The 21512-nt window shown below is 40.7% G+C and overlaps 1 protein-coding gene across 10 annotated transcripts in view; it reads left to right on the top strand.

Moving 5' to 3' along the window:
- The window catches only part of camkk1a (calcium/calmodulin-dependent protein kinase kinase 1, alpha a), a 302104-nt gene that overhangs the window by 229592 nt on the left and 51000 nt on the right, over window positions 1-21512 (top strand). For all 10 annotated transcript variants that reach the window (XM_059655225.1, XM_059655220.1, XM_048557282.2 and 7 more), the window contains 4 exons: window positions 4199-4332; window positions 6095-6131; window positions 16210-16231; window positions 16332-16420. In XM_059655225.1, coding sequence (XP_059511208.1) covers window positions 4199-4332; window positions 6095-6131; window positions 16210-16231; window positions 16332-16420 — 282 coding nt within the window. The remainder of the gene's footprint in view (window positions 1-4198; window positions 4333-6094; window positions 6132-16209; window positions 16232-16331; window positions 16421-21512) is intronic.

Consider the following 21512-nt stretch of genomic DNA (forward strand, 5'->3'; position numbering starts at 1 on the left):
AATCATGCTGCCAACTCCAAGCAGATACTTTTTAGATTCAGAAAAAAATATACTTTTCACCATCTGACACGGAAGATTGATGTTAAGAGATTAAAGTAAATTGAATTTAGGAAATTGCAGCTCCAGCTCTCTTGCACTTTCCATGTAATGTGGATCTCAGTTAGACAGAAAAGTATGAAACACAATACAAATCCTTGTTACTGAATTTATTCACAGGATGCAGCCTTACTAAACTTTAATTAACTAAATTTAATTATTTAAACAAAATAAACCAGATGACTAGCCTTGAAAGGGGCATTGTAACAAAAATCAAAGTGTCAAAGGAAACATCACATTAAGGTAAAATTTGTTTGGCGACTTCAATTCCTGTGATACCTACCGGTCACAGAAAGCCTGAAGTGTATAGGTGGACACCATGGGCTCCCTTTCCAAGGTCAGTCTTATGTGATTTTAACCATAGAAGGGTGGCTAGCAGTCTGAACTAATGGACCCTCTATGGCTCACTCCCTGAACCTGTTAGTGATTTCCTTGGCCAGCCCAAGAGTAGACTCAACAGGAAGCCTTCCTGCATCCCCTCAACCCTGCACACAGTAGTAAAAATCAGGAGTGTAGGCTGAAGTGCAGTTGAAACCTGAGATAAATAGGGATTGCAGCCTCACACAGCTTTATACATGTGAAACACGGAGTCAGCAAGGCTATAGAAAAAGACAAACAGCCTGGGAATTTGTTAGGGGCTATCTTAATTTTTTGTTGCACTGGATCACTTCCTGTATTCCCTCTAATTTCTTGTTCTTCTGCACAGACTCTATGGTCTGTTCACTGTAGTGACCTCTCAAGTCAATGTTTCAGCATGCAAATCAGTGGGTGCAGACTTCTGGAATGCGGCCACACTGCTTGGCGGGACATGATGGTTGCTATGTAGCCACCCTCCATGCCATTTTACCAGATAGGGAGCCTCCATCCAGATGCCCCCATCACTTCTGGATGACAGGCCACTGATTGTCTTCAGCTGACGAAAGGATCACAGAAGAGAAAATGCGATTCCAGAGCTAATCTTGGGCACCAATGCAGATCTGTGATGGTGAAACCATTCAGAAAAGGGAATTATGCAGAGCATAAGACGGTCTGTTAATATACAGGTATAAATCCTGACCGGAATTTCATTCCAGTGTTGGGTCTAAACACACAGTATTAATACATGTGATAGAAATGGCCCAATTGACTCTTCCAACAGGGTACAAAAAACCAAAATGATTGTTTTAACAATAATGTAAAGTAGCCCAGGCTTCAGTGAAATCTCCCCAGAATACACACTGATGGATCTTGGAAATATCAGAGACAATTTCATAGCACTGTACTACCCCCACAGTGAGTTTGTCACTATAAATATCTACATTTAAGCCATTACATGGAGGCAGAATGGGAAAGGATTATTATAGCAGTGGCTTGTGTTTTCGCACACATTGGCAAACTTACTGGCAAACACTGTTAACCTTTCAATGAAAGTAATGAAAGGCCTCTTTCCCACTGTACAATTCCATTAAGTCTGACTTTGCTGACCCTTAACCTTGAAATATGTGAGTATCAATGTGGAGAACAGTTTCCATACTGTTTTTATTGCCCCAGGATTTCCGGGGCTGCTGGAATAATATACAAGGATTGATGCAGATCTGTATTTGCAAAAGGGACAGGCCCATTCCAAATCTGTAACCAAGAGGGTAAGGACATGCATATCCCTCCCTTTGATGTCCTGTTGGCAGTAGCATGGAGTTTGCAGACACTGATGAGATTAGCAGTAAACCTGCCTTGATTTACTAGTGAGAGTCCTGGACCATTTTACTCCCAGGCCTTATTACCATTCATCAGGACTAATCCTGTCTGAATCCATACACGCACCACCTGCTGCACAAAAATGTTGCCCCCAGGTCCCTTTTAAGTCTTTCCCCTCTCACCTTAAACCTATGCCCTCTAGTTTTGGACTCCCTGACCCTGGGAAAAAGACCTTGGCTGTTCAGCCTACCCAGGTCCCTCATGATTTTGTAAACTAATAGGTGAAAGGGCAGTGACACCAGCCTGTACACAGCTTTCTGGCCTGTAAGCTACAATGCTTATTCACATCAGGATCTGAAAGCGTTGTGGAGCACTCAAGTGACACTGTGGTAGTGTCCCTATCTTTGAACCAGGAGGCCTGGGCTCAAGTCCTACATTCTCCTGAGGTTTGCAATAATATCTATCAACAGGTTGGTTAGAAAATCTCCAGCTTCAAACTGCTTGTGGTAAGATCTTTAAACACATTACAGTCCTTAGATTGCAAATGAACAGAAAATGGTACGGTCAACAGTCAGTATAGAGTCATAGAGCATGGAAATAGACCATTTGGTCCAACCAGCCCACACCCATCATGTTCCCAAATCAAACTAGTCCCACTTTCCTGTATTTAGCCCATATTCCTCCAAACCTATCCTATTCATGTACATATCCAAATGTCTTTTATATGTTTGAACTATACCTGCATCCAACACTTCCTCAGGGAGTTCATTCCACATATGAAATACTCTTTGCATAAAAACATTATCTGTCATCCTTTTTAAATCTTTCTGCTGTCACCTTAAAAATACACCCCCGAGTTTTGAACTCTCCCACCCTATGGAAAAGATCCTTGCTATTCACCTTATCTATGCCCCTCATAATTTTATAATCCTCTATAACTGTACCCCTCAACTTCCTATGCTGCAGCGAAAATAATCCCAGTTTATCCATCCAGTTCTTATAATTCAAACCTTGCATTCCCTGCAAGATCCTGGTAAATCTCTTCTGAGCCCTCTCCAATTTAATAATATCCTTCCTATAGCAGGACGACCAGAACCATACATGGTACTCAAGAAGAGGCCTCGCCAACATCCTGTACATCCTCAACAATGACTCCCCAACTCCTTTACTCAAAGCTGTGAACCAATGAAGGCAAGCTTGCTCAACACCTTCTTAACGACCCTGTCTACATGTGATGTAAATTTCGAAGAATTACATACCCAAACCCTTAGGCCTCTCTGTTCTACAACACTACCCAGGGCCCTATCGTTAATTGTATAAGTCCTGGCCTTGTTTGTTTTACGAAAATGCAACACCTCGCATTTATCAAATTAAACTTCATCTGCCACTCCTCAGTCCATTAGTCTGACGGATCAAGATCCCATTATAATCTTACATAATCTCCTTCACTAAGGTTTTTGAGAGTAGATTTGTATTTCAGGTTGTGGATGTTGTAGTTGGTTGGCTTGTTGAGCTGGCTCATTGTTCTGCAGATGTTTCATAACCCTGCTGGGTAACATCGTCAGTGCAGCCTCCGACGAAACGCTGCTGTGTTTTCCTGCCTGTTGTTTAAACTCTGGTGTGAGCTGGATTACCTCACTTCCGGTTTTCCTTTCACAATGGATTGCGAATGAACCAGCTCAGTGAGCCAACCAACCACAACAACCCCCTTCACTGTCAACTATACCACCAATTTTGGTGTCATCTGCAAACTTACTAACTATGTCTCCTAAATTCTCATCCGATTCATTTATATAAATGTACTTAACAACAGAAAATTATGCACGCATTGTCAGGACTTTATTACTTTACTGCTCATGTGTGTAATTCTCTTCAATTGCACTTAGTTCAGTTACATTCCGCTTGAGCATGGGTTCTAGCCCCACTCAAAGAGACCTAAAGACATATTCTCATGCTGAAATAGAATTGTCACTATCTTTTGGCTAAGGAGTCAAAACTTTTAAGATGGATTGCTCTAATCTGAGCAGTCGAGTTCCTCAAGCATCCTGATCACCATTTACCCTTCGACAAACACCACTGATAACAGTAACGTGAGGGTACAATTCTACAAATGTTGGAAATGGCCTGAATAGGAGTTATGTGCCAGTGTCACGCCAATTAATACAGTTAAATAGGTTAATTGCTGAAACTTAGCCTTTCAGGCTTGATAACCTTTCCATCCCTGCCAAGTCAGAATGTGCTCAGAGCTTGGCTTTGCAAAATATACCCTGTTATTCCATATATTCATAGCTTTCAAAGTGGTCTCATTGCATTACACAAGCGTTAACCAATCCTGGACTAAATTAAAGGAACCCTGGATTGAAGGATGATCATTGAGACTTCTGCTTTCATTTTGAGATGATGCCTTACCACTTTACTTGGGTTCCAGGTCGTCCTCCTCCTCGGGGATCGAAGCCCACATCTGCCGAACAGTCAAAAGCCCCTGCGCCTCTGGAGCGGGTCTACCAGGAAATAGCCATACTGAAGAAACTGGACCACCCCAATATTGTCAAGCTGGTAGAGGTGAGTTACTCAGTCACCAGCCTGGGAACGACAAATCATAGCTATGTTTTATTTTCAAATTGAACTCAGCAACTGGCAGAACTGAATAAGGAGTTGACCAGGTTGATCTAAATAACAGTCTCAATAATTTGTCAAATAAGTAAATTGGTATTCTTTTATAAAATGGCCAGCTAAGTACATTTGATAACTGCATGAACTACCTGGACATCTGGAGAGTTACAATCAGATAATTTTGAAGTACTCTTTCCTCACTCCCTCATAAATAATATGACTGCCCAATTCTCTTACCTTAGACCCATGTTGAAGTGTATCTCCCCTCCCCTACCCTTTGTTCCTTTTAAATTGTTTCCAGCAGGTAATTGTCTAATTTACCCTATTTTTTTCACCAACACTACAGTAATCATATTATTTAATCTCTCAAGCTTATGGTTCATGTTAGCTTTGCTATTGGCAACTAGATAGTGAGATAAACTCACCAGGAAATAACTCTGCTTTAGTTCAGCTCTTGCAAAGAATATTAGGCTGCCTCAGCCTGATCGAGAATGTTTTGCGGCCAGCAATCATTGAACTAATATTTGAGTAACCAGACATCCTGCTTTCACCAGCACAATCCCAGTCTTCCATTAATGCTTCAACAATTTTCCAGAAGTTGTTTGCCTTTCCCTTTCTGGTCAAACATAAACTAGACTTGGGGGGTGAAAATTAATATGAAATTCCATCCCTGATTCTGTAAGCACCTATGACATCATGCACAATGAACCTGTCTTCCTTTCCCCATTCCTTCTTGACATTTCCAAGGGAGATGTATCCACCTTCTTAAAGCTAATGACTTCATTTCTGATGACACCTTTTAAATGATCTATAGAATAGAGTTGCCGACTGTGGCTGCATATATTCCAGGAGATATCATCAAATGACCTCTCTTCTTAAACTGCTCATCTATCAGATTCATGCCAATTGATCTTGGAGATATCAATTGTCACAGAACTCTGCCTTCCTAGGGCTTTTCAATGGGTCCTAGTTTACAGTTTTGAAAATCTGCTCACCCCAGCAAATATACATCTTTGAATTCATGAGAGAAAATGTTGAAAAATAATTAAAGCTTTTGTGCACATTTGTAATGATAGGTATTTGGAAAGTGGATGCTAGCTTCACAGGGCATCACTAATGTAAGTTTCACTTACACATCTAACCTGCAAATTCATGTTTTTAACCTCACTGAGAAGGTTTTCCAACACCATAATCACTCCTTTCTGCACAAAGATGATAGGGCCGCCCACGCAGAGAACAGCCTGACTGCTTCTAGTAATTTTCTGCTTGTTTTTGCATTATGCTGTGGCTCCTGATACATTTGCTTGTGTGGGGAATCTTAGACACATTTCTTTGTAATGAATAGACCCAAATACACCCAGACCTTTGTTAAGATGATACCTTAATTCAAGGCCAGATTTGCCTTTTCAGGTGGGAATAAAAGATCCCATGGCACCCTTTCAAGAAAGGTAGTGTTCTGTCAGTGTATTCCAACAATATTTATCCCTCAATTAACATCTGTAACTGGAATATTATTTTGCTGTTCATGGGAACTTGCTGTGTACACTTTACTGGGTTTCTGGCATTACAAAAGTGGCTGTCTTTCACAGCAACATCACTGACTGTAATTGTAACCTGTACCGACTGCAATCCTGAGGTTGTTGAAGGTGCTATATAAATCCAAGTGTCTTTGTTTATTCATGTGATTTTTTTCTGGCTCTTTATATTTCAGGTTCTAGATGACCCCACTGAAGACCACCTACACATGGGTATGTGATCAAATCGTGCTGATTAGACTTGACATTTCCCCACACTAAACTAATGATGTGTTGTACCAGATAGTGGTGTACATTCTGAAAAATATTAAATGTCTAAGACAATCTAATTAAATAAATAACATTGCTGAAATTCTGTGGGGTCCATCCCTTGATACTCTCGCTTAGTAAACACTGCCCCTAAAGCTGTTTGCTCCTTGTTGATAAGTAAAGGTCTATAACTCCTTGTGTACTGTAGCAGTCCCTTTTTTCTGTCTGTAGATAAAAGCTTATCAAATGCAGCTCTCTAGTGTAGTGTTTAAGATCTCTATTCACATAGGGTCATAGCATATAATACAGCTGTTCACGCCAAACTTGTCCATGCTGACCATGGTGCCCACTCGGCTAGCTCCAGTTGTTGGCTTTTGGCCCATATCCCTCTAAGCCTTTCCTATCCATGTACCTATCCAAATGTTTTTTTTCAATATTGCTATTATGCCTGCTGTAATTACTTTCTCTAGCATTCCACATAAGCACCATTCTCGGTATGAAGAAGTTGCCCCTCAGGTCCTTCTTAAATCTTTCCTCTCTCACCTTAAACCTATGCTCTCTAGTTTTCAATTCCCCATCCCTTGGGAAAAAGACGATATATATTCATCCTGTCTATGCCCCTCATGATTTTACATACCTCAATAAGGTCACCCCTCATTCTCCTACATTCTGAGGAATAAAGACCTATACTGGCTAACCACTCCTGATAACTCAGGCCTACTAGTCCTGGCACCATCCTTGTAAAGGGGAGGCAATGGCCTAGTGGTATTATCACTGGACTGATAATCCAGAAACCCAGACAATGTTCTGGGACCTGGGTTTAAATCCCGCCAAGGCAGACAGTGAAATTTGAGTTCAATAAATATCTAGAATTAAGAATCTAATGATGACTATAAATCCATTGTTGGAATGTCCTTTAGGGAAGGAAACTACCATGTTTACCTGGTCTGTCCTACATGTGACTCCAGACCCACAGCAATATGGTTGACTCTTAACTGCCCTCTGGGTGATTAGGGAAGGGCAATAAATGCTGCCTAGCCAGCAACACCCTCGTCCCATGAATGAACAAAGAAAACAACATTTTTTTTGTACACTTGCCAGTTTAACTATGTCTTTCCTATAACAGGGTGACCAAAACTGTACACAATACTCCAAGTCGTGCCTCACCAATGACTTATACAATTGTAACGTAACGCCCCAACTTCTATACTCAGTGCCTCAGCCAATGAAGGTCAGCATGCTAAATACATTATTCACGAAATAAAAGCTGAAAGAACTGCGGATGCTGTAAATGAGGAACAAAAACAAAATTGCTGGAGAGGCTCAGCAGGTCTGGCAGCACCTGTGATGGAAAAAAAACAGAGTTAACGTTTCGGGTCCAGTGACCCTTCCTCAGGCTAAGCTGGGGAAGGGTCACGGAACCCGAAATATCAACTCTGTCTCTGTTTTCTCCTTCACAGATGCTACCAGACCTGATGAACCTCTCCAGCAGTTTTTTTTTGTACCTCCTTGGCTATCCTGTCTACCTGTGACGCCACTTTCAATGAACATCTGTGCTTGTACTCTCTTTGTTCCACAACACTCCTCAAGACCTTGGTTTGACTTTCCTAAGTGCAACACCTCACACTTATCTGTATTGAATTGCATTTGCTAATCTGCAGCCCACTTTCCCATCTGATCAAGATCCCTCTGTAATTTTTTATAACTTTTCTCGCAATCAGTGATACCTCCTAATTTGTATGATCTGCAAACTTACTAACCATGCCATGTACATTCACATCTGGATCGTTTATGTAAATAACAAATAACAAAAGTCTCATCACCGACCCCTGTGGCATACCACTAGTTACAGGTCTCCAATCCAAGAACCAACCTTCAACCACCACCCTTTGCTTACTACCTTCGAGGCAATTTTGAATCCAATTCACTAGTGCTTCCTGGATCCCATGCAACCTAATCTTCATTACTATCCTGCTGTGCTGGACCTTGTCAAAGGCCTTACTTAAGTCCATGTAGATAACATCTACTGCCCTACCCTCATTTATCCTCTTGGTTACCTCTTCTAAAACTCTAGATGTTATGTCAGATATGACTTCTCTTTCAAGAAGTCCATACTGATTATTCCTAATCAGACCTTGACTATCCAAATGTTGGTTGATCCTGTGCCTCAGTATCTTCTCCAATAACTTGCCTATTGCTGATGTTCGGCTCAGTGGCCTGTAGTTCCCTGGCTTGCCTCTGCTACATTTTTTAAATATTAGAACAACATTGGCCACCCTCCAGTCTTCTGGGACTTCACCAGTGGCTAAAGATGAAGAAAAAGCCTCTGCTTATTCCGGACTGATACCTTCTCTGTTACTGATATTAGGGTCATGTTATCAGTTATATCATCATGACTTATATGTATCTCATTTTAACGTGGTTTCTGTCTATGATTCCCTCTCGGATTCTGGCGATGATTTCCTTTGTTTTGGCAACTGCAACTCCCCAGTGCACTAGGCTGAGTTTATAGATTAATAGTTCAGTGACATTACCAATACGGCACTGTCTTCCTAGCTGTATTTTCAGCTCCTGTACCTCAGTAGTCATTTCTGTTATTTTGCCAATAGTTCGAGTTCAACCTTGCAAAAGGTTGCCAGTGTACTTTTTAACAAATGAACATAAGATTATTACACAAAAAAGAAAAGACAAAGCTATTTCTTAAAAGACAATTTGGAAAGTTCTTATTATAATTAGCAAGAAGAAAGTGCTGTTACTCAGCAATATCCCTTACTGATATTCAACCTCATTGAAGTTTCTATCCTAACTTCACTCTTTAATTCTTCACTCAATTGACAGTTGTTTCCTTTCTTTGACCTTCTGTATATTCCCCCGATGTAATTCTGTCTATCACTGTCTCTCCCCAAGTACGCAGCCACAGGCCAACTCACTGATTTGTTTTATTTTCTTTTCAAGTTTTAAGAAACACTCAAGGGTTTTCCAGCTCTGTCTATATGGACAGCATGAGACTCCTTAACAGTTCTGGTAGTCTGGAGACTGCTAGAATGAATCTAGCCTTTTACTAGTTTGGACTGATCTTCTGAACTGACTTGCCACAGACCTTTCTTGGCATAACTCATAAAAGCTCAACTCAGTAAACACTTCAGCAGTTGTTTCACCAGATAGTTTGTCTAATCATTTAAATTAATTCGTATGATTTCTTGGAAAAGCTATTTTGACTCAGTGCCAAAAAAAGTGAATTCTGACCCTCAAAAAGAAGCTACCTGCACAGAATTAAAAACCAACAACAAATGTAGAAAGTAGGTGCAGGATTAGGTTATTTGGCCTTTTGAGCCTGCACTGCCATTTATTACAAACATGGTTGATCATCCAGCACAATACTCTCTTCCGGCTTTCTCCCCACATTCTTTGACTCCTTCAGCCCTCAGAACTAATATTACTCCTGCTTGAAAATGTTCAATATTTTGGCCTCAACCACATTTTATAGCAGAAAATTCCACAGATTCATCCTTCCCTGGGTGAAAAAAATTTCTTTTCATCTCAGCCTACATGGTAAATCCATATCCTTAGATTGTGACCCTTGGTTTGGGATTCCCTGATCACTGGGAACGTCTTCTTATATTTACCCTGTCTGGTCCTGTTAAATGTTGGTAGATTTGTATGAGATTTCTTCCTCATTCTTCGAAATTTCAATGACTGTTGTACAAACTGATCCAGTCTTTTTTCAAACATCAGTTTTGCAATCCCAGAAATCAGTCTGACAAATCTTCATTCTACTCCCTCCATAACCAGAACATCCTTCCTCAGATAAGGAGACCAGAGATAAGGAGTACACATTAATCCAGGTGTGGTCTCAACAAAACATGTCTTCTCCTGTACTTAGGTCATATTGCTATGACGGCCAACACACTATTTGCCTTCTTCACCACTTGCTGCACCTGCAAGCTAACTTTCAGAATTCGGTGCACAAGAACATTTATATCTTCTTGCACCTCCCCCTTTCCCCATTCAGATAATAATCTGCCTTCCTGTTTTTGCTACCAAAGTGGATAACGTCACAATTATCCACATTATACAGCACCTGCCATGCATTTGCCCATTCACTCAACTTGTCCAAATTACACCGAAGCATCTCTACATCCTCCTCACAGCTCACGGTTTGTGTTGTCTGCAAACTTGAAAAGATTACATTTAATTCCCATGTCTAAACTATTAATATATATTGTGAGTAGCTGCGACTAAGCACTGATCACTTGGTACACCACTAGGCATTGCCTGTTACTTGGGGGAAGTCCCATTTATCCCTAGTCTTTGCTTCCTGTCTGCCAGATAGTTCTTTATCCATGGCAGTACCCCCAATCCCATGTGCTTTAATTTTACACACTTATCTCTTACATAATACCTTATTGAAAACTTCTGAAAGTTTCAAGAAAAACACATCCACTGACTCCACGTATCAACGCATTCAAATAGTTATATTCTCAAAAGATTTCAGTAGATTTGTTAAGCATGAGTGTCCTTCCCTAAATCCATGCTGACTGTTTCCAATCCTATCACCGTTTTTCAAATGCTCTGCTATTAAATCTTTTGTAACAAACTCCAGCATTTTCCGTACCACTGATGTCAAGCTAGCTGGTTGACAATTCCATTTTCTCTGTACCACCTTTTTAAAATAATGGGATCTCATAAGCTACCTTCCAGTCCATAGGAACTGTTCCAGAGTCTATAGAATCTTAAAAGATCACCACCAGTGCATCTCCTATTTCGAGGGCTACTTTATTAAATAATCCGGGATGTAGATCTTCGGGCCCAGCAGGTCTATCAGCCTTATACCCCGTCAATTTCCATAATACCATTTCTCTACTAATACTGATTTCCTTCACTTCTCCCCTCTCACCGTGCCCTGTATTCTCTGACATTTTTGGAATGTTATTTATATCCTCCTTTGTGAAGACAGAGCCAAACCTTTTATTTAGTTGATCTGCCATTACATTTTCTCTGTTTCTGATTCTAAGGGATCTATATTTGTCGTCTTTAGTCTTTTTTTCTTCACGTACCTATAGGATTTTTTTTAACGAACGGTTTGTATATTCGCCACAAACTTACTTTCATGAAAACCTATTTAGTCTACTTCATCGTCCAATTTCCTAAATACTAGTAATATTATAACCCTTCATCGCTCAAGCAATCCTTTCGCAAAGTTATTGTATTCACTTAAAGGCTCAGTGAGGAAATATTTTGAAGTAATAAACAGGTAATAAGCCCTTTTAACAAATACTGAGCTTCTTACTAAGTGAGAGAATGAACTTGTATGCACCAGGCTCTCCTATCTGATAGTTTAAACAAATACATTAACCTTTTTAAAATTGTCACATGAGTTTGTTCACAGGTTTGCAAATTGTTTCTGAGCTGATTATGGTTATTTGTTTATTACTTGCAAACATGCTCAGTATTTAATGTGTTTTGTGCTCGATATCATGTTCCATACTTTTAATTCTGTTCAATGTTTAAATGCTTATTACTATAAACTAAATTGTGAAGATGAGGGCTCAAGTGAGGGGTAACGTGATAAATTGAAGAAAGAAGGGTTCTTGTGACAAGGAGCTGGTGTCCTTACCCATGGATCGGTAGGTCCAAGTTCAAGTCCTGCCTGCTCCAGAGGTGTGTAAACATACCTGAACACACTGGTTGAAAAATAAATTAAATATAAAAAAATTGAATCGAGAAAGGTTCTTATGTAAAGCAATAATGCCCCTACCTCTGCATCAGGAGACTTGGGTTCAAATCCAACCTACTGCAGAGGTGTATAAAAATGTCTCTGAATACATTAATTTAAAGAGAGAGTATAAGAAAAGAAGGTAGCATTAAGGGAATTGATCATCTGACTGCGGCAGGAAGGGACAGGGTGTCCCAATGTAAAAGTGCACTAGTAAGTTAGGCTAGAGGTTGTGAAAGCAATAAAACAACATAGAATTAAAGGAACTTTATCTGAATGCACAGTATTTATGCCAGATTAGATGCTTTGATCTCATAAATGGAAGTAAACATATTATCTAATCATTTTTATAGATGAGCAAGCTGGGAATTGAATGTTCAAGGGTATTCGACATTTAGGGAGGATGGGGTGGGGGGGGGAGGAAAGGAGTAGCACTGTTAATAAAGGATGAGATCTGTACAATAATGAAAGGATCTTCAGTTGACTAAGGAGTGAAAATGGCAAGCATTAGCAAACATGGTAGGTGTTGTTTTTGGCCACCAAGTGGTTGTGGTAAAATAGGGCATGGTAGCAAGCAGGAAATTGGAATTCAGAGGAAACTAGAATGTACACGGACAGGAGTAAACCTAATTATCACTAGTGCTGTGGAGGATAAAATCATGGAATGCATACATTGGTTTTTAAATGATTTTTAAAGAACAGTATGTTGAGGAACCAACTAGCGAACAGGAAATTTGGATTTTCTACTGTGCAATTTGAAAGGCTAATTAATAACAATTGTAATGGAGCCACTTGGGAAGTGGGACCAGAATACAATATAAAATTTTATATTAAAGTTTTAAAGACATGAAGATTCAATCTCAAAATAGGAGCTTAAATCAACAAAGGATACTATGAAGTTATGAGGGGCAAATTTGTTGTGGTTGATTTGGAAACTATTAAAAGGTATGATGGGCAATAGCTAGCATTTAAAGAATTAATCCACTTTTTACAACAAATTTATGTTATTTTCGACACACAAAACCCAACAGGAATAGCTAATGATAACAAAGTGTGAAGCTGGATGAACACAGCAGGCCAAGCAGCATCTCAGGAGTACAAAAGCTGACATTTTGGGCCTAGACCATTTATCAGAGAGGGGGATGGGGAGAGCGTTCTGAAATAAATGGGGAGAGAGGGGGAGGCGGACCAAAGATGATTGAGAAGAAGATAGGTAGAGAGGAGAGTATAGGTGGGGAGGGGATAGGTCAGTCCAGGAAGGACGGACAGGTCAAGGATGCGGGATGAGGTCGGTAGGTGGGAAATGGAGGTGCGGCTTAAGTTGGGAGGAGGGGATGGGTGAGAGGAAGAACAGGTTAGGGAGGCGGGGACAAGCTGGGCTGGTTTCATGATGCAGTGGTGGGAGGGGACGAGCTGGGCTCGTTTTGGGATGCAGTGGAGGAAGGGGAGATTTTGAAGCTTGTGAAGTCCACTTTGATACCATTGTGCTGCAGGGTTCCCAAGCAGAATATGAGTTGCTGTTCCTGCAACCTTTGGGTGGCATCATTGTGTCACTGCAGGAGGCCCATGGTGGACATGTCATCTGAGAAATGGGACGGGGAGTTAAAATGGTTCGTGACTGGGAGGTGCAGTTGTTTGTTGCGAACTGAGCGGAAGTGTTCTGCAAAGCGGTCCCCAAGCCTACGCTTGGTTTCCCCAATGTAGAGGATGCCACACTGGGTACAGTGGATACAGTACACTATGTTGGCAGATGTGCAGGTGAATGATTGTATTAGATCAAAGGAAGATATTTAAAAAGTTATCAAAAAAGTAATAAGCCGGAAGATTTGCAAGCAATTTGGCACTCATTAAATGAGAACCAAAAAGAGAAAATAGAATCTGAAAGTAACCTAGCAAGTATCATAAAATGAATTATAAAAGCTTTTATATATATGCAAAAAAGGAAAGATCAGCAAAGACAAATGTGAACTGTTACAGGTAGAGACTGGTCAGTTTATACAGGGGGGTAAGGAAGTGTCACAGAAGCTAAACAACTATTTTGTACCCATATTCGTGGAAGAAGATCTGAAAAACCCTTAGGTAGGAATAAATGGGTCTTAGTCTGAATGGAAGGCAGTGACTAGTGGGTGCAGCAGGGATCAATGTTAGGATGCCAGCTGTTCACAATATAATTTAATTATTTAGATAAGGGAACCAATTGTAATAGCTCCAAATTGGTAAATGACACAAAGTTGGGTGGGAAGGTGAGCTGTGAGGAGGATGCAGAGATGCTTCAGTGTGATTTGGATACGCTGAGTGGGTGGGCAAATGCATAGCTGATGCAGTCCAATGTGGATGAATGTGAGAGTGTCCACTTTGATAGTAAAAATAAGAAGGCAGGTTATTATTTGAATGGCTATAAATTGAGAGAGAGCAATGTCCACTTACACCAGTTGCTATAACTTATTGTGCAGGTGCTAAAGAAAGCAAATGGAATGTTGGCCTTTAGAGATCACATCAGGAATATTGTGTGCAGTTTTGATCTCCCTAACTGAGGGAAGATATTCTTGCTATTGAGGAAGTACAGTGAAAGTTTATCAGACTGATTCCTCGGATGGTGGGTTTGATGTATGAGGAGAGGTTGAATTAGTTGGTATTATATTCACTGGAGCTCAGAAGATTGAAAGGGAAAACCTATAAAATTCAAATAGTACTAGACAGGTTAGATGTTCCTAAAGGCAGGGGGGTCTGAACTGGGAGTGGGAGGTCACAGTCCAAGGTTATGGAGTAAATCAATTAAAACTGAGATAAGGAGAAATTGCTGCACCCAGAAATCTGTTACCATAGAAAGCAATCGATGCCAAAACATGGTGTGATTTCAAGAAGGTGTTGGATGAAACACTTGGGGCAAAGGATATGGGGAAATGCAGGAACAGACTATTGAATTGCATGATTACAAATGCTCATAATGAATGGTGAAGCAGGCTTAGAGGGCCACAGGGCCTACTGCTATTGTTTTCTGTGTTTCTATTGGAGTATAATAATCACAGGAGACTTCCAACTGCATGTAGACTGGTAAATGTAATCTGCAGCAATGCAGAGAAGGATGAATTGCTTGAATGTATATGAGATGTTTTTCTAGAACAGTATATCAAGAAATCAACCAGAGAACAGGCTATATTAGATCTAGTATTGTGCAGTGATAATGGGATAATTAGTAACACAATAGTAAATGAACCTCAGGGAAAGAATGACCATAATGTGCTTTAGACCAGGAATTTAGAAGACAATTGACATTCATTGCAAAAGCATTTGACTGCAGGAGAAAAATAACGCCTACTCCACTTGCATTGAACTTTGGTAAGTCCACACTGGGAGTATCAGGAATAGCTTTGGTTCCCTTACTAAGGAAGCATGTATTTACCATTAAGAAAGTACAACGAAAGATCTCCAGACTAATCCCTAGGATTGCAGGAATTTCCTATGTGGAGAGACAGAAATGACTAGACCAATGCTCTTTAGAGTTTAGAAGAATGAGAGATGGTCTCATTGAGGCATACAAAATTCTTAGAGGGTTTGATAGGGCAGATACAGGAAAGTTGTTTTCCCTGGCTGTGGGGTCTTGAACAAGGTGACACAATCGCAGTGTGAGAGGTAGGCCATTTAGGACTGAGATAAAGAGGAATGTCTTCACACAGAGAGTAGTAACTCTTCGGAATTCTCTATCCCAGGGTGTTGTGGAGGTGCAGTCATTGAATGACATGGATCGATATGCTTCTAGATATTAAAGAAATCAAGGGATATTGAAAATTTATGTAAAAGTGGTGTTGAGGTACATGATCAACCTTAATCTTGTTGAAAGTTAAAGCATGTTTGAAAGGTTGAACCAACTCTTCCTGCATCTGTTTTTTGTGCTCCTAAAGTGTTACCTGTTTATATGTTCAAAACTGGTTAATCCACTTGATATCATCTGGTTGTGTTGTTCAAATCTTGTCTATGCTTTTGTGACTTGCATATGTGTTTAATTCTTAACATTTTTATTAGCAATATCACAGCTCAACAGGATGTGGAGCTGATGTTTAGCCAGTAAAAACCTAAAGGTTTTATAATGTGCCTGCACATTCAAATTTAGTGGGAGGCAGGAGAAAACAAGAAAAGAGATGAGGAAAGTGTTTAAACTCGTAAAGGGAAAATTGAAATATCAGTAGAAGTGGATTAGGTTAAATGATATAGAAGTTAAAATTAGAATTATTAATATCTTAAGCTTGTTCCTTTTGTTAATCCAAATTACATTGCTACAAACGTCAAATTTCTGTATGATTTATACATTTTCTTATTATGTTTCAGTATTTGAACTCATGAGCAAAGGGTAAGTCTGGAATTATTATTAATCCAGCTGTTTTCTAGCACTTGCTGTTATTGCTGACCTAACTTTCCCATTCTTTATCTGATGTCTGTTGACTGTTTAGACCTGTGATGGAGGTACCGACGGATAACCTATTCTCGGAGGAACAAGCACATTTTTACTTTAGAGATATCATCTTGGGCATCGAATATCGTGAGTGTCAAATGCTTCATTTCCATTCCAGCAGCCTGATTGCACTTTTGGCTTCAATCTCCAAAGCTGCGCCTTCTGATGTGGTTGCTATTTTATCGCAATGATCAGATTATTTTGTGCCCAAAACTTTTCATGTCCGTTTTAGCCACTACAGTTAACAATGTGTACACAATTTGATGCTATGGCCACATTCGAGGGTCATGAGAAATTGCTTTGGAAAGCTTTTTAAGCCAATTTTCTTATCTGCCTGTTACTCATGTGTTTTGGAACCTTCACAGTTGAACTGAAATGACATTCGTTTAAATTCACAAAATTATGGTGTGAGCATTCTATTTGTGTAAATATGTATTGTCTAGCATAATACCGAGGAGGCCATTCAGTTCGTCTAGTTGCCACCTGTTCTTACAAAGAGCAATCTAATTGCCCTACTCACCCATTCTTTCTCCAAAGCACTGTTTTTTTTAAATTTATGTATATTTTCTGCTCATGAAATTATCATAGTGAAACAGTTCTATAGGAAGGATCTATTGGCCACCAGACAGAGCCCTGTCCACACTCTACAGCATGGGCATGATTGCATTGTAATGAGTAACAGCTAAATCAGAAACAATAGCATAAACTGCTGTGTCAATCCTGCATAGTCCTCCAGCCTAACACCTGGGAGCTGGTGCCAAAACAGGGAGCGCCGTCTCACAGACTACTCAAGAACGGCCGAACACAGTCACATTCGTAACAAAGACAATGCTCCAGACAACACCATCACCATTCCTACATATGCCCTGTCCCACTGACAGGACAGACCCAGCAGAGTGGCATACAGTCAAGCGGGAGTTGCTCTGAGTCCTCATCGTTGACTCCAGACCCCATGATGTCTCAAAGCATGATATCAAATATTGGCAAGGAAACTTCCTGCTATTTACCACATACCATCCTCCCTCAGCCTATGAATCACCGTTCTTCCATGTTGAACAACACTTGGAGAAAGCACTAGGTGCAGAGTGTACTCTGGGCCGGGGATTTCAATATCAATGAAAGCAATGTGGTTGACTCTTTACTGCCCTCTGGGCAGTTAGGGATGGGCAATAAATGCTGGCATAGCCAATGAAGTTCACATCCCATGAAAGAGTAAAGAATCCAGCCACTAACAATGGAGGGCAATTAAACAATTAACAAATGAAGCAGGCTCCACAAATATCCTTCTCCTCAATAACAGGAAAGCCCAAAGCATCTCTTGACAACAGTGCTGCTGAATCCCTCAATTTCCCTACGATGTTAATATCCCCAATAACCAGTCCAGATGTCACCCACTCTGTTTTGAAATATTTAGTGATATTAGTGCTGAACTCGCCTTTCACCTGTTTGCAACACTCTTGTGGCCTTCTGCCCTGAAATCATAACTAGGCAATTTCCCACCTTTCATCATCACTAAGTAAACATCCTGTGTCAAGTTGGCTGAAAACTGGCTTCTGTGATGGGGAACCTTTGGAGAAGGCCAAGATGGATCATCCACTTGGCACTTCTGGCCGAAGACGGTGATGAATATTATCTTTTGCACCAATGCTCTGAACTATTTGTGGAGCTCATCCTCCCTTGAGCAGTTTAATTATCTATCACCATTCATGACTGGATGTGGCAAGACTACAGAACTTCAATCTGATCCACTGCTTTTGGGCTCGTTTAGCTTCATCACTTGGCTACTCCTATATATTTGGAAAGCAAATATTTCTGCTTCATCATTTCACCAGGTTAACATCTCATTTTTAGGTCTACCTGGTGCTGCTCCTGCCGTGCCCTCCTGAGCTGTCCGTTGAACCATGGTTGGTCACCTGCCTTGATGGCAGTGGTGGAGTTGGGGATATGCTAGGTCATAAGGTTGCAGGTTACGTTGAGTATAATTTTGCTGCTATTCAAGGCCCCTAGGTCCCCATGGATTAATAGTCTTGAGTTGCTCGATCTGTACAAAGTCTGTCCCATTTAGCATGGTGATGGTGCCACACAATATGATGGAGGGTGTTCTCACTGAGAATGTCTCCATGAGGACTATGCATTTTTTTCACTCTTACCTATACTATCATGACAAATGCATCTGGGGCAGGCAGATCGGTGAGGATGAGGTCAAGTAAGTTTTCCCCTCGTTGGTTCCCTCACTCGAACAGTATGTCCTTTAGGACCGGACCAACTCGATTGGTAGTACAGCTGCTGAGCCGCTCTTGGTGGTGGACATTGAAAGCCCACATCCAGAGTACATTTTGTGCCCTTGCCATCCTCTGTGCTTCCTCTAAGTGTTGTTCAACGTGGAGGAGTACAGATACATCAGTTGAGATAAGACAAAATCAGCAGACGGTTTCCTTGCGCATGTTTAACCTAAAGCGATGAGACATCATGAGGTCTGGAGTTATTGTTAAGGACTCCCAGGGGAACCCTCTCTTGCTACCCCTGCTGGGTCTGTCCTACAGGTAGTACAGGACATATCCAGGGATGTTGATCACTGTGTGTAGGGCATTGCCTGTAAGGTATGATTCCCTGAGTAAGACAATGCCAGGCCGTTGCTTATCTAGTCTGCGAGACAGCTTTCCCAATTTTGACACTAGCCCCTCACACATGGCCAGATGAAGATGGCAGATTACCTTCCCCGAAGGACATTAGTGACCCAGATGGGTTTTTCCTTACAATTGGCAACGGTTTCATGATCCTCAGTAGTACATATTTCTTCTTATGGAATTTGAATTGTACTGTCTGCCAATGTGAGATTTGAACTCAGGTCATTGGAACATTAGCTGTGTTTCTGGATTAATAGTCCAGTGATAATGCCACCAGGCCATTGCCTCTCCTAAATTCCACATTTGTTACTGGAATTTGAATTGCACCAACGGTCATGGTGGGATTTGACCCCATGACATCAGAGAATTAGCTTGGCCCAGTGACACTGCGATTACATCACTGCCTGCCATTTTGAAAAGAAAATATTGCATGTATGTAATAAGTGAACTTTGAATATTTTTTTAATGTAGGTCACAGGTTATTTGTGCTCTCTCTCCCCTCACTACCTCTCAATCTTTACCATTCCGTATCTCCCTAAACTATTCAAGCCCCTCCACTCCCCTCTCTCTCTCTGCAAAATCATCCAAATCCAAGACTCATCAGGATATCTGAGCTCCTGTAATTCCGGTTCTCTTGAGCATCTCTGATTTTAATCACTCCACCATTGGTGTCCATACCTTCAACAGCCTCAGCCCCACCACTCTGAAATTCCCACTCCACATTTCTCCGCCTCTCAATTTCTCTTCCTTTCTTAAGACAATGTTTAAAGCATACCTCATTGACCAAATATTTCATCATCTCACATAATATCCCATTACTTGCCTCAGAGACATATTTTGTTTTATAATGCTTCCCTGAAGCTCTTTGGGTCATTTAACTACATTAAAGGCGCTAAAGATATGTTGGATTCTGTTGTTTTTTGGAATGGGAACATAATGAACTTCAGTTGTATTGCACAAAGCTGCACTATTTGGTCAGATCATTATTTCTTAGTAATAATTTGCATTAAAGTGGTATCTCTAACATGATACACTGTCTTTGCGCTTCACAGGAGCAATATCAGAAGGGAATTTAAAAGCTTCAGGCATAGATAACCTGGGCTAATAAATGTGGAGCAATTCAAATCAGTAATATGTTAAAGATCAGCTTTGGTAGAAAAACATTTGGAAGGTTGTTGGGCTGGATGATGTGACAACAATGTGGAGGTTTGAGGCCAAGGTAGGAATTGAACACTGGGAGGAGAAGTTTGGTTTTGAAGTGTTGCTGAACTGGGATTGTATGTAGGTCAAAGAGCACTGAGATGATTTGGCTTTGGCTACCCAGGAGAGTATTCAGAATTGTGAATTTAAGAGGTAATTCCAAAGTCAAATCTACATGATTTCTTGTTGGATGGAAGAGAAGGAAGAGAAGAGAAAGAAATCTGCTAATGTGACTGTACCGGCATCAATGTGGTGAACTCTTATCAGCCATTCTGTTCAAGGGCAACAAAGCTGGTCTTGCCAGTGACTCCCATGTTACATGAAAAAATGAATTGCATTCATTGCTGATTTCTGTAAGTGATTGATGAATATGATGCAGATGGTGAGACAATAGCAGTTTTCCCATCAGTTAAAAGGAAACAGTCAGCTATGTTTTACACAACAATGAGTCATCAGAAAATGAGACATCAGCAGGCTCTGCCTGCATTCTCCATCCTTGCTGATTTTCATGAGCTAACTTTATAAGTTTGGACCACACACTGAAGGCTTCTGAGCCAAAGCTACCACAGATGGAAGCATTAATAAAAACAAATTAATAACTAATTTTATTTATAATTTATAATTAATAACTAATTTCAGAATGCAGGCAATGTCTTAGTGAGTCAGACAAGCTCAAGGAGCTGGAGTGAGAGATTGATGAACTGCACTTACTCGGACAATAACAGGGTACTGTGGACAGCGCTGGCACTCTTGTAATTTCCTGTCATGCATGAGGCCTCGTGGGTGTAGTGATTGCAACAGGGTCAGCCAGGTGGACCTCAGAGAATATGAGTTCTCTGCTTGGGGCTGTTAATCTGGTCCAGTCAGGAATCCCTGGCTTACAGATACAAACAGGAGTGTCAGAAACCCTGTTCACTGTGAGGGAGCTGGATCAGTGTCAAGGACTTTCCACATGATTTAGTAATGGGATGCGAGCCTCTCTGGAGTTATTTTAGTAGTAAATCAGAAGTGCTGAGCTTCACGAATTTCTCACTCCTAAATCCAGTTTTTGTGTGAGTCTAGTCTCATTAAACGTGACTGACCAGGCTGACTGGTGAATACGTTGGACTGATGTTATCACCACATATCTCCTCTGGGGTTACGCCAATGATTTGGCTGAAACCAGGATTCTGTACAATTTTGTACAGGGAGCTGATGGAGAGAACTATCCCATCAGTAGCGGAAGGAAGTCCCCAATGTATGTGGCACACCATGGATTGTATTTTACAAATTGCCGCTCATGGTCCCACAAACTGTTCCAAGCGTGAATAAATTCACAAGCTCCCACGTTATGTTCCATCTGCCAGATTTTT

The sequence above is a fragment of the Stegostoma tigrinum genome, chromosome 27 (assembly GCF_030684315.1).
Source record: "Stegostoma tigrinum isolate sSteTig4 chromosome 27, sSteTig4.hap1, whole genome shotgun sequence".
In the NCBI taxonomy this organism is placed as follows: Eukaryota; Metazoa; Chordata; class Chondrichthyes; order Orectolobiformes; family Stegostomatidae; genus Stegostoma; species Stegostoma tigrinum.